General features: G+C 51.9%; 6 protein-coding genes across 6 annotated transcripts; 3 read left to right on the forward strand and 3 right to left on the reverse strand.

The window, feature by feature from the left end:
• Nucleotides 1-192: 192 nt before the first annotated feature.
• Nucleotides 193-1,456, reverse strand: J4E93_008891 (uncharacterized protein; the record flags this gene model as incomplete). The annotated part of the gene is made up of 4 exons (XM_049346788.1): nt 193-234; nt 283-421; nt 471-896; nt 945-1,456. The coding sequence occupies 4 exons, from the start codon at nt 1,454-1,456 to the stop codon at nt 193-195; spliced, it is 1,119 nt and encodes a 372-aa protein (XP_049196208.1).
• A 785-nt stretch (nt 1,457-2,241) lies between these two features.
• On the forward strand, nt 2,242-3,528 carry J4E93_008892 (uncharacterized protein; the record flags this gene model as incomplete). Its single annotated transcript, XM_049346789.1, has 1 exon — nt 2,242-3,528. One exon carries the CDS (start codon nt 2,242-2,244, stop codon nt 3,526-3,528), a length of 1,287 nt encoding a protein of 428 aa, XP_049196209.1.
• Nucleotides 3,529-3,718: 190 nt separating this feature from the next.
• J4E93_008893 (uncharacterized protein) lies at nt 3,719-4,595 on the reverse strand (the record flags this gene model as incomplete). Its single annotated transcript, XM_049346790.1, has 3 exons — nt 3,719-3,744; nt 3,947-4,372; nt 4,421-4,595. 3 exons carry the CDS (start codon nt 4,593-4,595, stop codon nt 3,719-3,721), a joined length of 627 nt encoding a protein of 208 aa, XP_049196210.1.
• Nucleotides 4,596-8,827: 4,232 nt separating this feature from the next.
• J4E93_008894 (uncharacterized protein) lies at nt 8,828-9,052 on the reverse strand (the record flags this gene model as incomplete). Its single annotated transcript, XM_049346791.1, has 1 exon — nt 8,828-9,052. The coding sequence occupies one exon, from the start codon at nt 9,050-9,052 to the stop codon at nt 8,828-8,830; it is 225 nt and encodes a 74-aa protein (XP_049196211.1).
• A 2,832-nt stretch (nt 9,053-11,884) lies between these two features.
• On the forward strand, nt 11,885-12,718 carry J4E93_008895 (uncharacterized protein; the record flags this gene model as incomplete). The annotated part of the gene is made up of 1 exon (XM_049346792.1): nt 11,885-12,718. The coding sequence occupies one exon, from the start codon at nt 11,885-11,887 to the stop codon at nt 12,716-12,718; it is 834 nt and encodes a 277-aa protein (XP_049196212.1).
• A 502-nt stretch (nt 12,719-13,220) lies between these two features.
• Nucleotides 13,221-15,194, forward strand: J4E93_008896 (uncharacterized protein; the record flags this gene model as incomplete). The annotated part of the gene is made up of 2 exons (XM_049346793.1): nt 13,221-13,493; nt 13,545-15,194. The coding sequence occupies 2 exons, from the start codon at nt 13,221-13,223 to the stop codon at nt 15,192-15,194; spliced, it is 1,923 nt and encodes a 640-aa protein (XP_049196213.1).
• Between the last annotated feature and the right edge of the window lie 765 nt (nt 15,195-15,959).

The raw sequence follows: 15,959 nt of genomic DNA on the forward strand, positions 1-15,959 counted from the left end.
CGTACAGAAACAGGAATCGGTCGTGTCTTTTCAGTGGTTGATTATCTGAAGATTTCTCATACTATTATTTAAGCTACCCCATCGCCTTGAGTCGCCAGACTGAGCACAGACTATCACTCCAGCTGGTCGACTTGCTCACTCTATCATACATTCTTGCGCTCTCGCTCACGTTACTCCACTGTTAGCCCTGGCTTAAGTGCATGTGTAGGCTCCGTCAACTCGGAGATCGGCACCCTGGGGTTTGTTAGTTCTTGCTCAACGGTGCGGCTGAACATGACTTACAGTAACGTAGGAACTCGCGTCACTGGACAAGAAGGTGACGGCGCCCATCAGATCCTCAGGACGTCCCATCTTACCGACGGGGATGAGAGAAGTCCACTGCTTCTGAAGGTCTGGGTTGTCGTCGAGAATCTTCTTGGTGCTACAACTCTGTTAGCATCTGCGCAATCTTCGTCTCTCAGTGTACTTACAGCGCAGTAAGCATGTATCCAGGCGAAATGCAGTTGACACGAATGCCAGCGCCAGCCCACTCAACCGCCAAACTGGAGGCCAGATGTCGGACAGCTGCCTTGGCGGCGTTGTACGGAGCCTGCGGCTGCGGGACGTTGACAATGGCTCCGGACATGCTACCGATCATGACGATGCTGCCCGGTACCTTCCTCTCCATGAGGTGCTTCGCGACTGCCACAGAGTACAGGTAGGTACCGTCAACGTTGACTCCCCAAAGCTTCTGTATGCGGTCATGGGGGTAGGAGATGGCGTCGTAGTTCTCGGTGAAGCCAGCCGATGTGACGAGGTTGTCGACCTTGCCGTGCTTCTTCAGAATCTCGGCAAAAGACTGGTTGACAGACGTCGGGCTCGAGACATCGCAGAAATGTGCTGTAACCTTGGGTACCCTGTCACGAGTTAGTTGAGGTCTTTGAGTCTGCATCTGAGTTTCTTACCTGCTAGATCCGGGGTTCTCCTTCTTGAAGATATCGAGAAGACCCTTGGCTGACCGCTCGCCCTCTTCCTTGTTCATGTCGACAATGGCTACATCGGCTCCAGATGTCACCAACGCCTGCGCCATGACTAGACCCAGACCTCGGGCTCCACCAGTGACGACAGCGACCTTGCCCTCCATGGAGAAGGAGGCTAGCGTGCGCTTGAAGTGCTCCCCTCCTCGACCCACGACGGGGTTGGAAGGTGGTAGGTCCTTCTCTTCTGGGTACTCGACGACAATGTCGTCTCGGGTACGTGCATACTGACCCTCGTGCTCCCCACTCTCACCAGGCTCGCCTGATGTGGTTGCAGCGTTGACATCATCCTCGTTGGAGGGGTCCTTGTCGAAGCGACTAGGCGAGGACGTGAAATGTCGCTGTGAGGAAATAGCTGACTGTGCTGGTCTGAAGGTGGCACGGGGAGCTTGGGCTCTGGCCGCGCGTGCGACTTGACGGAAAACCTGAGATCTGAACATGGCTGTGGTAGAAAGCCCAATTCAATTGGACGTGGCAGTTGGTAGAGAGAAGCTCTGAATTAGAAGGAGAAAGTAGGCGTCGAGGTAAAGTAGATTATCTGGGGTGATTCTAGAAGGCTCTCGGGTCAATGTGATACGACTCAGGAAGGAAGCAGGCTAGAACAGCGCAAGAAGTGGGAAGTGAAGAAGATTAAGCAGGTGATGTTGGGAGTGAAGCTCACGATGCCCAAGCAGCTGGCAAATAATTTCGGTCCTTCCAAGAGCTTGAGCTTTTCCCCCACCGCGTTTTGTTGACGGACGCCTCTGACGACAGGTCTATGCAGGGCCAGGATTTGGCGAGGCCATCCCGCATGCACTCCCACCTCCGCAGTGTCCGCACAGTGCATCCTGGCCTGTCTGGGTGACTGTCTCCATTGAAATCACACGCCGTCGCGGTTGGCACTCCGCCTCCAGAGCGCTCAGTGGAGCCGCCCTAACCGTTTATCCTCTCCGCACTACCGCTGCTCAGCAAATCCTGACCGCCTGCTACCCCACGCTGCAGCCATCTTCCTGCCACCAGACGCGTCCACGGGCGCACCACCACTCTCCCCGTGCATGCCCTTACCTGTACTGTAGACGTCTTACGTGTGTTGTTAATTCCCAATAACTCTGTTCGTACCTTCCAAGCCCTCGTTTGCACCTTCCCCGCCCTCGTCATCCTTGGTGCCACATCGTGATCGCCCTCAACAGGCCGAAATTGTGCTGACCGACGCGTCTGCAGCGACACGCCAGCATCGTGATCGATCATGTTTGAGCTCTACCTCCTTACCTTCAATGCGGCGCGCAACCTCGTCGATCCCCAGTCCCTCGCGCCTTCCTTCTTCGACGCCCTCCCCAAGGACACGCCTCTGCCCGACATCGTCGCCATATCCCTGCAAGAAATTGCGCCCATCGCCTACTCGTTCCTCGGAGACTCCTATCTGAAGCCCTACTTTGACCGCGTGACCACGACCGTCCAGCTTGCCGCCGACCTCCGCAGCAATGGCAGCGACTCACTCGAGCACATCGCGACGCGCAGCCTGGGCATGACGGCCCTGATGCTCTTCGCCAAACCCCACGTCATACAGAGGATACAATGGATACAGTCGGCAGGCGCAGGTGTCGGCTTCTCCAACATGGGCAACAAGGGCGCCGTCGCAATGCGCCTCGGCTTCTCGTGCCCCGACGCTGAAGATACCCTCGATCTTACCTTTGCGGCCGCCCATCTCGCGCCCATGGAGAGCAATATCGACGCGCGGAACAAAGACTGGGAGAATCTGGTGCGGAACCTGGTCTTTGTCAACAACGACGACTCCCCGTACAGCTCAAGCGAAGAGCGACCGCTGCTTGGCCCCTCGTCTGAGACGCCAGCCGACCACAACGGTCTCTTTACGCCTGGCAACCACGTCTTCTTCTACGGCGACTTGAACTACCGCACACACGACAGTCCACCAGAAGAGGGGGCGCATCAATCATACCCTCAGCCGACAGCGTCCGAATCCTCGCCAACACACTACTCACATCTGCTGAAGAAGGACCAACTGATAAGAGAAAAGGACGCTAAACGCACCCTGCATGGCTTCCAAGAAATGCCTATCAACTTCCCGCCTACATACAAGTACGCCACCTCGCATGGCAAGAACTCCAATGCGCCCAAGCGATCTGGAGAGGACGACTCATGGGAGTGGTCGAAACACCGATATCCCTCATGGTGTGACCGTATCCTCTACCTCCCATCCGGATCTTCATCAGACCTTGAGCCGCAGATTTACACCGCCTTGCCTGTACAACCGACGTCCGACCATCGGCCAGTGGCTCTATCTGTGCGCATCGATGACAAGCCTATCAAGATGGGCGTGAACGACGTTCTTTCCAGGCCACCCTTTGAGGTCAACCCTCAGTGGAAAGCCAGGAGAGACGCAGCTCGACGGTGGGAGCTTATCGTAGGCGTCATGTCATATCTCGCTCTGACCGGCAAGGGCAGGATCATTCTCATCACCTTCCTGGGTGTGGTCATGGGTAGTCTGTTCCTTGCTGGGTCTTTAACCAGGTGATCATGGCTACGAACACATTCTTGCTCTTCGGAATTAATTAATTTCTCCTGCGTAATGGTTCCATCTCCAGTTCCATTGCTCTTTGAGATACTCGACCGACGTGCGTGTTGGCATGCCTGTGGTCTGTACCTCTTCTAGAAACTCGATCATCTTACATCGATCCTGGTCATTCTGCAGTATGGTGCCAAACTTATGTACCGCATACGCGGCGTCCCACTGCGCGGAAATACAATGAGAATTGCACCGAGCGATAGCTATCATCTCTCTCAACCCTCTCCAAACTTCATCATGTACGCCTTGCGTTATCATCCCTGGATTGTAGACCGCAAGTGCAATACGGCATATTCGCAGCTGTTGGTTCGCCTCCGCTGCTTCATGTCAATAAACAGTTTGTGAGCTGACGATGGATTTGACTCACCATGACAAGCACTGGAGAACCACAGTTCTGGAGATCCCCCAACGGAGTGCGCATTCCCTTCCTGGTAAAAGAAGGCATCGAAGCTTGCGGGTCGCCTTCTTTCCCACTCGTCGACCAGGCTGCGAAGATACTGCCACTCGGCCATTGTCCGCACGCTTCTTTGCGCCCACTGCAGGATGCGCGCAGTCAGCCATAATATTCGGTTGCCCCACGAGACTTCGTCAACCGGCGAGATCAGAGCTGGTAGGATAAAGTTTTCATAGTCAATGCGTAGACTGGGCTGATTGAGCAATGCTTGGCTGACTTCGGTATGTACGTGGAGAACCAGAGCGGCTTGCACGACTGGGCTAGCCATGTCGAACACCCAGCCTTCGGGACCATAGAAGAGTTCAAACGTCGAGAGATGCGATTGTCCTTGTGTACCCGCTATTCGAATGTCAGCTGATCCCCGCGCAATTCCTCGTGTTCACGTACCATGAAAGTCCTCAAAATTCCGCAATAGCATGGCGGCTACCAGTGTCGCCTCGTCCTCAATTTGTCCCTTCTCGGCAATATACGGTATGAGACTTCCCAGTAGTCTCTCATGGTAGTCGTACGGTCGGGTGGGGAAATACGGATCGAAGCGCAGTATGCACTGCCCGGAAATCATGAAAATGGCGTTCATGAGCATCGGGCTTGCTAATGCGAGCTTTGGGACAATGTTCTTGAAAATACTAGCAGGACTTGTTATGTCTAGCGCGTCGGATGCCCTTTCTACCCAGAATCGGAAAAGATACGCCTCAATGGGGTCAGGTATCGGCCATGCTACGAGTGAGCCTTGATTAGTCGGAATATACGGATGTGGAGAGGGAATATCAGAGTGCCAGGCTCCAGGCAGGGGCTCATCGAGACTGGAGAGACTTGAGACTGAGCCTGGTGCTGGGCTTGTGTGTCGCCGAATATGCGATGGAAGCTGCCATAGGTCGTGCGTGGTTTGTGGTGCTGCGGGTATGAGCCTTCGATCAGTCCAGGTTCGACTCGTCGGACGCATGTGTCGCTCTCTTGCTTGCGGGCTTTTTCTTGATACCGACTGTGGTATCTTCTCAGCCGTCCTGGAACGGACCAGATGTCTCGGTGTCTTCCTTCTATCAGCACTCCCGGGGCCCTCAAACTCTTCAGCTATGAGTGAAGACTCGTCGACAAAGTCCACTATAAGATAGTCATTAGCACACACTATCGACTCAGAATGACACCACATGAACGGTACTCACATGTCCCCGGCGTACCAACCCATCTCTGCGCGGCACCAAAGAAGTAGTCGTACTTCTTAATATCCGCCCTAGTAGCCTGACATTCCAAATCAGGATACACACCATGTCGAAAGCGGACTTTGTAATTGGCCTTCCTTCGTGGGGCGGATTCTGACCAAGGCGCCGACATGCTTCTGGAAGGAAGAGCTTATCCACGAAGCTTGATATCTTGGCAAGTCTCTTGTGTCTGTAATCAGATTTGAAACAAGTAATCGATATCCGATCTTGGCAAGTACTTCGCTTCCAAAGTAGAAAGAAGCAAGTAAAAAACAGGAAAGAGGAAAGCTGCTGCTACTCTCCATCAACAAACAGGAAACATTGCCGCTTCAAATGGGGATATGTACTCCATATCACAACGCCATGAACTGCGCGGAGACACCCACGCGTCACAATCCGTTATGCTGATCATTTTCCTACATGCATCTAGCCAGCACGCTATTTGCTCTTCTCATCGCCCATCCCGCGATTATTCAGCGGAGGAGCGGTATGGGAAAGCACAGGGCGCATGAGGCTTGTAGGAGCTTCGTGTGGCATTTGGTAAGCAGGATTTATTTACGTATGCGATGTTTGATGGGGGATTTGGCAGCGGACATGGGTATGTGTGGGTATGCGAGTACGGGTAGATACGGGGTGGCTCAACGGGAGGACGTCAGGTATTGGGAGCTGCACGAAATGCTTGCCTATTTGGGGGTTACTGGGGTAGGGGATGGAGCGTGATGGTAGTAAACGGACGTTGTGGCTGGCTGGTAGACCGACTCAGCCTTCGCTAGCCACTGTATTGGAAGCGGGTGATTGGATCATGTACTAGGGTTGTGGAAAAAGACGTGCATGAATGTTCATCCCACCGCAAACTTCTACGTGCACCAGTCTACTACTAGTCCTTTCATCACGAGCCTATGCCTTACATTCACAGCCAACTAAGCTTTCCTCACACGGGTAGGGCTGCATGCACCTCGAGCCTCCTCCTTCTAGAAACAATCACTCCCGCACCACAAGACGTTGTTGAGTAAGCACATCGCTGGGCAGCCATAGGCTCATCGGACCGTGTTACTGCGTAGCTGTATAAGCTGCATCGTTCGATATTGGCAACGACTGGTGCTATGCGGCTTATCCAGCTCGTCATGCATACCCTATTCAGCTCACTTGTCCTACTGTCGCGCTTCCACGTGACGCATTCCCGGTCCGGGTAGCGATATCGGTAGTTCGTGAGAGATTTTGTCAGCGGGGATATTCTGGGGAGTCATACTCGCAAGAATAGTTGGTGGTTGATGCGAGGAGGTGTGACTCAGGTGGTTTGTACTACGTTGTGCTCTGGTTCTATAGGTGAGTATTCCAACGGTCGTTGAGGCTTTGTTAGTTGGTGGCTTGAATGAAGTGATTACGCAGCTTCTTCGTCGAGTGAAAGCCGGAATTGTTGCGCGCGAAGACAAGATGGTTGTTAAGAGTGCGGACTGAACGATGATCACTCATCTTCATTGAAGCAAATCATGCGGATGGGATAGTAGTGTGCACATGGTATTCGATAACACCTGCTCCTTCCACATAGCGGTGCCCACCCAGATAGCCCAAAGTGGAATGTGAATTACTAGAACACGTGACTATCAGACTTCAGACTTCCAAGGTTCATTGATAGGAGAACTGCACAAACCGTATTCAGAACATCGGCACGACCGAGTCTGAGGTTCCAGACTTCTCACGATGGTGGAGACACGTTCAGCTTTTCCAACGGCATGACGTAGGAAAACAAGCGTCTTTCCTTCCCGAAAAGCCACGTCTCGCGCTTATGCTCAGCTAGCAACTCACTGGTTTTATGGACCCTCGAGTCGATGGCACTAAGATCTTTCTTCGCTTTCGCTTGTCACCGCACTTATCGAGTGCCGATAGTCAAGGTCCGAGCCTCGGGTCATCGACTCCGATAGGTTGTCAGGAGACGAGAGCAAAAGGAAGTGCAAGTGGAAGCTCCATCACTCTCACGATCACGATGCTAAAAGGGGCGTGAAGGATTTGTTGATTAACACGATACCTACACCATGTCGTGAATCGTATTATGGTCTTCCAATGATGAAGAAGCTCTAGCAAGGATTCCATCTAATAGAAGATGAGATAGAAGGTGGCAAGACTAGTCCACATTTAATTAACAGCCCCACAACATGGATTTTAGGCCTCTCACCAACGTTGAATTTACTAGTATTTGGCCTCATTGGAAGGCTATAATACGTTTCACGACATGGTGTAGGTAGCTTTGAGCTCCACGATGCAGCTTTGACATGCGCCAGGTTTGGCGAGCAGGAAGATCGAAGACTTCGCATGTTGGGTTCCGCAAGAGCCAATATTGATGCCCTGTAGAAGTGCTGGGGGTGGTGTAACTGCAGCAAGGCGCATGCAAACATCGGCGCGACTACACCTGGGCAACAACAGCGACAACAACAACACACTTGACGGCTGTTTGATGCAGCCTTCGGCGAAACAATGGGCACAAATGCATGAACCCGGGCATGGGAATGCGAAAATGCCATGCATCACAACCACCATGCACGAGTCTATTGGCCTCGGCACCATTTTGCCGTCACCTGAGGTCCAGACCTTTCGTTGTGCGAGGTTGGTTCCCGCGGCAGCATGTCGGAAAGCAGACACGATCAAAGTTTAATCAAAAGAAAACGACATGACAACACCGAAAAGAAGCCTCTCGCAGCCTCTCCGCGCCCACGAGTGGACTCCGTAGAGGACCCGCTTGCCTCGGAGCTGAAACGCACGTCTGCGCACATGCAATCGCGAAGCAGGACGTGGTGAGAAAGCGCAACTGACGTCACAGTGCAGCGGCCACCAAAGGCGCGCTGCACCAGCTGCCCGTCCAAGCGAGCCGATCCCCAGCACAACGCTCGATCGATACCGACTTCTAGGCCCTGCCTACTACTCCGTGCGCCGGTGGTCTGGATTCCTACAAAGAGTGGGCTTTTTAGCCTGCGTGCCCCAGCTACGGGACATCACGGACGTATTCTGTGTGGAAGCTATAGGGAATAAGGAAATAGAGCGACGTTTTGTACGGAAATATGGACCCGTGATTGCCGTGAAAGGAGAGAAAGGGATCGGGCCTTGAAGCTTCAAGGCTCGTGGTTGTGGGTTTTGCGTGATGGGCGGATGGATGAGGGTGAGATCTAGACACGACTGTGGGGCTAGGACAAAGTCTTGTCTTACGTATTGTGGCAGGTGTGATGCCGACAGGGTGCTCTGCGCATGGAAAGAATCACGAGTGCATGAGGAGATGCAAGTGAGGTAATTTGGGTTTGATTGTTGTGGTGGTGGGAGTATGTCAAGTCCTCCGAGGGAAACTCTGCCTAGCGCTCCGCCTCTTGCATGCCCTGCCAAACGCCTGCAGTGGTCCTTCAAAGAGATGCAAAAATGAAAATGGTATATCATACAACTGAAAGAAAAGATCGCTCCGTGTAAATGCTAAACCGATGTGCTCCAAAAAAAAGTTTCCCAAATCGCAAAGTCGAAGCTGGAGAGTGTTGCCTGCACACCGTGCCGCTAAGTCGCTGATGTTTGAATGATTCGTCGAATGTCATGAGGGTGAACGCCTAGTGTCCGGCGGTTATTGCGCCCTTGTCGACGATGATTGAGAGTTGAGTTGTGACAGCGATGCGAATGAGTTGGTCATTGCGGAGTAGGCAGCTGATGGTAGACCGTTGGTGGATGATGTGGATGAGGCGCTGTTGCTGCGGACTTGGAGGTTGAGTGTGTGGCAGCTATCGCATCGTCCGTTCATGCGGTTGCAGCGACCCCGGCATCCTCGCTCGTAGTTGGCGCAAGAGAACATTGTGGCTTGATGTTGTTGGTGTTGTTGAGGTTGGTGTAGTGTTGGTTGTTGTCGTTGAGTAGTAGTAGAATAGTAGAGTAGTGGTGGTGTAGTTGTGTGCGACTTGCAACCGAGAGACTTTGGAGTGTGCTGGACTTGGATAATCCTGAAGCCGAGGGCAGACTTCGTAATATATGCGCCGGAGGGTTGTGAATGCCCGATGATGTAGCCAGCAAATGCAAGATATGCAGGGTAGTAATTGCGTATTCGGGCGTTAAAGTAGCCGTAATCGATGGGGTCCGTTGGCGTGTCTTGGTAGCGTGCGGATGGGTCCAATAATAGTGTGATGGAGTGCCGAATGGAGTTAATGTGAAGATGCCCAAGTTCTGCAGATGCACGATGCGTGGCTTATAGCTATGAAGCGCAGATTAGACAGATGGCTGGCAGGTTTCAAGAACTTGGAAGAGATAGGTGGAAGATCAGCTGTGACGATGGAGGCCGCAACTTCTTATGACAGTTGACGCGTCCAGAAGATGTGTGTGTCATGGTAGATTATACAGTGGAGAGACCCGAGGCCAGAATGTCGGCGGTCAGTGCGCTCTTACTCGATGGCAAGGGTCTCCTCTTACGCATGCACGAGACCCTGCCCTGGTTGTACTGAGTTCGTCAACCAGCTTAGCGCCAAAACCTTGATTTTTCGCTCTCCCGTCGTTTCCGGCATTTCGCTGTCGCCTGCATACCTCACACGTACTCGGTGACGCTCAGCCACCGCGGCGGCTGTTGAAGCGGCAACCAGCAGGTTGTTGCACGAATTCGCATCCATGTGGACACACGACTAATCATTCAAACAGCCAAGTTGACTTTACAGGGACAGGCACAGTAGGACCTCGTTTCAAACAAATTCTGGAAGGCGGCTTAAAGTGGGCAATGAAGACTTGCACGGCCACTTCGTCCGTGCACTCGTCAGCTCCAAGGCCCAAGAAAGCCACTCCAGAGGATCCACACATGGCGTTAGCCTGTCACACTTCAGCCCTCTTCGATTACGTGGTGCTGCAGTCGTACCCTACGTGAGGCAGTAATCATGGCGCATGTGTGCCATGTGGTCCCGGCACTGCTGCCTCAGAACATGATAAGCCGGCCCGCTCGACACCGGAAACATGTGCGGGCGTAAGCTCGCGAGTCGCGACACCGATTAGATAGCGTACCTGATATCAGAAGATGGCTGAAGTGGAGGCCGGAGTGCGCGTTCGAGACTTTCTTCTTTTTTATGAAGATCGGCACGCCTACATGCGCGAGATCGATATGGCCTCACGGGGGAAGATTTCTCCACGAGATCTGGCCTGATCTCAGAAGATGCGAACTGCTGTTACTGCGAAACCGGTCGAAGTTTCGACCTCGTGCGAGAACTAGATGCGAGTGGTTCGCAGTAGGTCAGGGATGGGGGTTACTAGTAACGTTACTAGTAATTTTACTAGTTACTAGTACTAGTATTACTAGTGTTACTAGTGTTACTAGTACTAGTAACTAGTAACTAGTAAAATTACTAGTAATAACTAGTATTACTAGTACTAGTAAATTTATACTTAGAAATTTTAAGTATTTACTTAGTTATTACTTAATAACTTTATAATTTATATATAAATACTTACTTTTTAATAACTTATATAGTATATTAACCTTATATTTATTATATATATTAAGACTTTTTAGTTAAAAGCTTTATTTTATACTTAAATATTAAATTTACTTACTATTTACTATATATTACTAAGCTAAGTATACTAAATATAGCTTTAAACTAAAAAATACTTATATATTATTAAAATATAAAGTTAGTAAGCTATATAAGCTATTAAAAAGTAAGTATTTATATCTAAAATAAGAAGTTATATAAAAATATAAAAATTTATAGTAAAGTTAAAATTTCTAAGACTACTAGTATTACTACTAGTAATACTAGTAATATTACTAGTGCTACTAGTATTACTAGTACTAGTAACTAGTAACTAGTAAATTTACTAGTAATAACTATGTAACAGTTTCCCCCAACCCTGCAGTAGGTTGCTCCGGACGCCTGATCTGCGACCGTTAATCAAACCGTCCGGTGCATCCGCACCCGTCGCACGGCCAAACGCAGTCGGGTCTCAACAACTTTGCCTACGGACAACGCTGCACCCCGAATTGCGCCTTTCAGCCTTGTGGGTGTCGGTGGGTTTGATGATCATCGGGCGGATCCATCGCTTATCGTACTTCAAGGACCACAGGGACCAGAAGTCCACTGTTTACTGAACATTATGAAACATGATAGATCCAGGCTGCATGCTGGAGTAAGTCGCAGCAGAAGTCGGTCATGCATGGTTATGCTGAGAGCGATTGGAAGTTCCAGCAACCCGTCACCTCATTTCCTTTCTCGGTCTTCTGCCGCTCTCCTATACAATTCAACTTATCCTCCATTCAATGTCACCCGATTCAATATACTCGACACCGAGCGTGACTATCTTGCGCGATTAATTTTCATGCCTGCAGATTCGTAGACAGTGTGCATATCCAGTAGTACCAGTTCACAGCGTCAATGGCGATTGAAGATCCCTTTGCTTACATAGCCGGTCGGTAGTAGAGTCGTTGCGATGCGCGCGCAGGCACAAGATGTGTTCACAGCAGAAGAAGTGACCAATTCAACTTGGTCGCATTGCGTGCTGATATCATGAAGTAGTACTCTTCACGAAAACAGTAGTGTCGGAACACTGCTTGGTCAATCTGCAAGACATATCTTGCTCTGTTCTTGTAAACAGCAAACTCGAACACTGCGAGAAACAAACAAAGTCTCGCATTATACCTTTTCCACAAAGCAAAATGAACAAAATGAGCTCGACTAACGCTGCAGCGCAATCTACTATACCTTTTCCGAATCTGCCACTTGAGCTCCGCGAGATCATCTACCGTCATGCGATACTCCCAGAAGACCTTACTTCTCAGTCTCAGCCCTTGAACTTCGGACCGGTAGACACCCGGCGCGGAGGCGACCCTTTATACCTCCAGTGGCTCGAACAGCTCTGTCGCGTGAACCAAGCCGCGCGCGTCGATGTCTCCCTCTATATTCTACGGACGACCGAGTTCTACCTTATCTACCCAGAGCAAGTAGTGCGGTTCACAATATTCCTGGGGAGTTTGGGCGCCAACGACCAAGGCTTTGCCGCAATTCGCAAACTTGATTTCCAACTCTTCGGCCGCTACCAACCGATTACTGGGACTAAGAACACCTACATCGAGCTCATGAAGCGATGTACAGGGTTAAGGGAAGTCGCATTAAAATTCGAAGTTGGGTACATGACGCTCGACTCATGTAACTGGGCTGAAGATGTTGTCATCCCTCCTACAATGCTAGGCACCTTTGATCTATGGACGTTCGATCAAACGCGCATCAAAGAGCTAGAGGATGTCATTGCGATTTATCGGATGGACGATCTCCTAGAAATAGAGAGTTTGCAGACGTTGACGATCGAGGCTTGGCCTAGGATCAGGGTAAGTGATCGGCACGGTATGCAGAACGTTTTGGTGGACTGTGCGCCGTTGATTGAGCGGTTGGTGGTGTGGCTTAGGGAGGGGTTTGCCACCAGAGGGAGGAAGGTCGATGTGAAGTATGTGGAAGCGAGTAGTCCCGGATTGAGGTGGAGTCGCAAGATCTGAGGTAGTAGTTGCTGAAGCTTCCATCTGAACTAGTCCGTATGGCGATGGAGTCGATTGTCCACACTGCGTGAGCGGTCGTTATCGTGACTGACACCATAAACAGAATTATCGCATCGATCGTCTACCGAATGATGTAGCAGGTTGTTGCGTTGTGAAAGTAGCATGAAATGGAAGATGACGTGCGTGGAAAGTGAAGTTGGGCTTGGTCTTCCGACAGGCCTCTGACTAAGCGAGAGTTGGGTCATGTTTGCCATGTAATCCCAGCCAGGCCTAACCAGCCTCATTCCTTCCACGACCGAGCGCATCCGCAACACCATCGTCGCTCAACCATTATTGACCATCACTGCCATTGCTGCATCTGCGCGCACTTCGGGGCTCCAATTTTGACATTGTCGGCGCGCTTTCACGTCACGCGCATCGACTTGGCCGCGACGCGTCGACGTAAACAAGAGCGCGACTCCTCCACCACCCCGCCCACAAATCGATCTACCCAACCACCACCATGTTTCTTCCAGAGGACCTCCTATTCAAGCAGGGTGCGCTTGCGCACGTCTGGCTTGCCTCGAATCAGCAGAAGAAGCTTACCAAGGCCCAGGTGCTGCAGCACAAGATCCCAGAGAGTTGCGAGGTCATCATCCGACCTGAGGTGGCCGCTGGCGGTCCGCTTGCATTGCGGTTGAACGCGCAGTTGCTCCTCGGTGAGGTTCGCATCTATAACAAGAAGGTCAACTACCTTCAGGATGACTGTCAGGAAGCCCTATGGAAGATCAGGATGGTAGGTTCCAAGTTTGACTGCGTGACATGACCACTTCTGACCCTTGTGCAGGCCTTCCGTCCCGGAAACATCGACGCGCCCGCCCAGACTCACGTCGCCAACCCCACAAACCTCATGCTACAGGATCAGATCACCGATCTCGATCTGTTGGCTCCCATGCCCGACCCTTCATTCCTTCTCTCCCAGCCTCTTAGTGGCAGTCTCAACCTCGGCAACACTACAGTTCCTGATTGGGACAACAGCCAGTTTCTGTCCGGCAGCATTGAGCAGGCGCGCGGGGAGCCCATGGAACTGCCGGATGACGACCTGAACCTGGACATTGGAGAGGATGATGATTTGGAGCCGACAGCCGCCTACGACGAGGGTACCAGCATTGAAGTCGGCCGTAACGCACCTTTGGAACGACGTCGGTCCGAAGAATTTACCGGGCTGGGCAAAGACATGATCGTGGATGACGATGATCTCGGCATCGACCTTGGCGAAGATCCTCCCACTGAACTCGCACGCGGCCATGAACTCAACCTGGACGACGACCTGGATATTACTATGGGCGGTATGGACATGGACACCGAACTTCCTGCAGGCTCTATCGCCGGCGACTTCCCTGTGCGACAACGTGAAGAGTCACCGCTCTCCGAGTTGGGAGAGGAGGAGGCCACACGCCTTGAGCAGGAGGTTGCTGAACAGAACGTCACCGTGTTTGAGCCAGAGCAAGAGCAGGAAGAGGAAGAATCAATCCATCAAGCTCGCGCGAAGCGCAGGAGGGTCATCGCAGCTGATGCCGAAACCATGATCTCAAGTCACCAATTGAGGGAGCAACAGAACAACCGCGAGAAGATCCTCAAGCCTGCATCGTTCTTGCCCCGCGACCCTCTTCTGATGGCCTTGATGAACATGCAAAAGTCTGGAGGATTTGTCTCGAGCATTCTGGGCGACGGACGAAGCCAAGGATGGGCTCCAGAGCTTCGAGGTATCCTTTCATTGGAAGTCGTCTCGCGCCCAGCGCAGAAGCGCAAGCGTGGCGGTGCAATTGCCGATAACGACGCTACCGAAGATGAGGCCGCAGCCGAAGGAGAGAAGACGCCACAACTGCAGCTAGAGTTTGAGCAGGATGAGCCGACTCTGGGAGGCGGTGACATGGGCCTTGGTGGCGACAACGACCCAACGCTTGCGGGATCTGACGACATTGTTCAACTTCCTGACGACCCCGGCTTCCAGCAAGTTGGTGATGACGAAGAGGACATCTTCTCACCAGTTCCAGACAACTTCGACGACACGACCGCCCCACTAGTCCACCCCGACGAAGCCGGGCCCGTATCACTCGGCACAAAACACGCCGTTCACTTCTTGCGAGAACGATTTGGGCCCGAGGCTGAAGAGAGCGAGTCGGTACGACAGAAGACCAGTATCGTTTTCCAAGACGCTTTCCCGGAAGCTCGCACATCAAGGACAGACGCGACCAAAATGTTCTTCGAGATGCTGGTGCTGGCGACCAAGGATGCCATCAAGGTTGAGCAACCAGCTAACGAGCTTGGTGGCCCTCTACGCATTCGCGCTAAGCGTGGCCTTTGGGGACAATGGGCAGAGACTGGTGCTAGTGGCGAGCTGGCATCCCAAGCTCAAGCAGCACCTACAGGAGATCCCGACGCGCCCGCTGAGGCCATGTTCCAGGGACCACCTGAGGTGTCTGTATCTGCCTAAAAGTTCCACAATTTGTGTTTCTCCGACCTTCTTTGGGGCTTGGTATCATCTGTCGGTGTTGGCTGGATACCCTTTTCATGTATGACTCTTTTCACGTTGGAGACGGACTTTGACTGGTGTTTTGGTGTTCTTGTGAGGTATGGTGTTCGTGGGAAGTTGGTACCCTGTATGATTGTATTAGGATAGTTACATTAGCTTGGAAGACGGAATGAATTCAGTACTACCTTCACGGATCTGGTAATACCTTTCTCCAAGTGATGCTTGGGATTTTACGAGTCCACGGTAGATCAATTGACTGAAGTTCATGACTTATAGGAAGGCGCATTGTATTAACGTGTATTGCTCGGAAGAAGTTGGGGTTGTCCATCTTGAGGCAGGCGCGCTACGGCAGATCATCCCGAGGTCGGCAACTGCGTCTTTGCGGCCTTGCCGTTTCCACCTACTCACCTCTCTGAACTTCGGCGGAAACATCACCCTCCAACATTCCCGTCGTGGTAGCCATCGCACACCGCGATGCCTCCGAATGGAGCGGCGACAGGCCGCACGCGCAAGAGGGCTGCCGAAGCGTGTACATTCTGCCGACGGAGGAAGGTTCGTAGTCTGACGCCTGCATGTCGTCGCCAGGGAGTTGCATACTGAGGCTGGCAGATCAAATGCAGTGCTGAAAAGCCAATCTGCGCAAGTTGCAAAACGCATGATACAATTTGTCATTACGAGCCTATATCTATAGATGACCCACAGCATGCTACCAGTCGTCCGCGCAAG

This window comes from Alternaria ventricosa (assembly GCF_023758065.1).
Source record: "Alternaria ventricosa strain BMP 2768 chromosome Unknown scaffold_18, whole genome shotgun sequence".
Classification (NCBI taxonomy): domain Eukaryota; kingdom Fungi; phylum Ascomycota; class Dothideomycetes; order Pleosporales; family Pleosporaceae; genus Alternaria; species Alternaria ventricosa.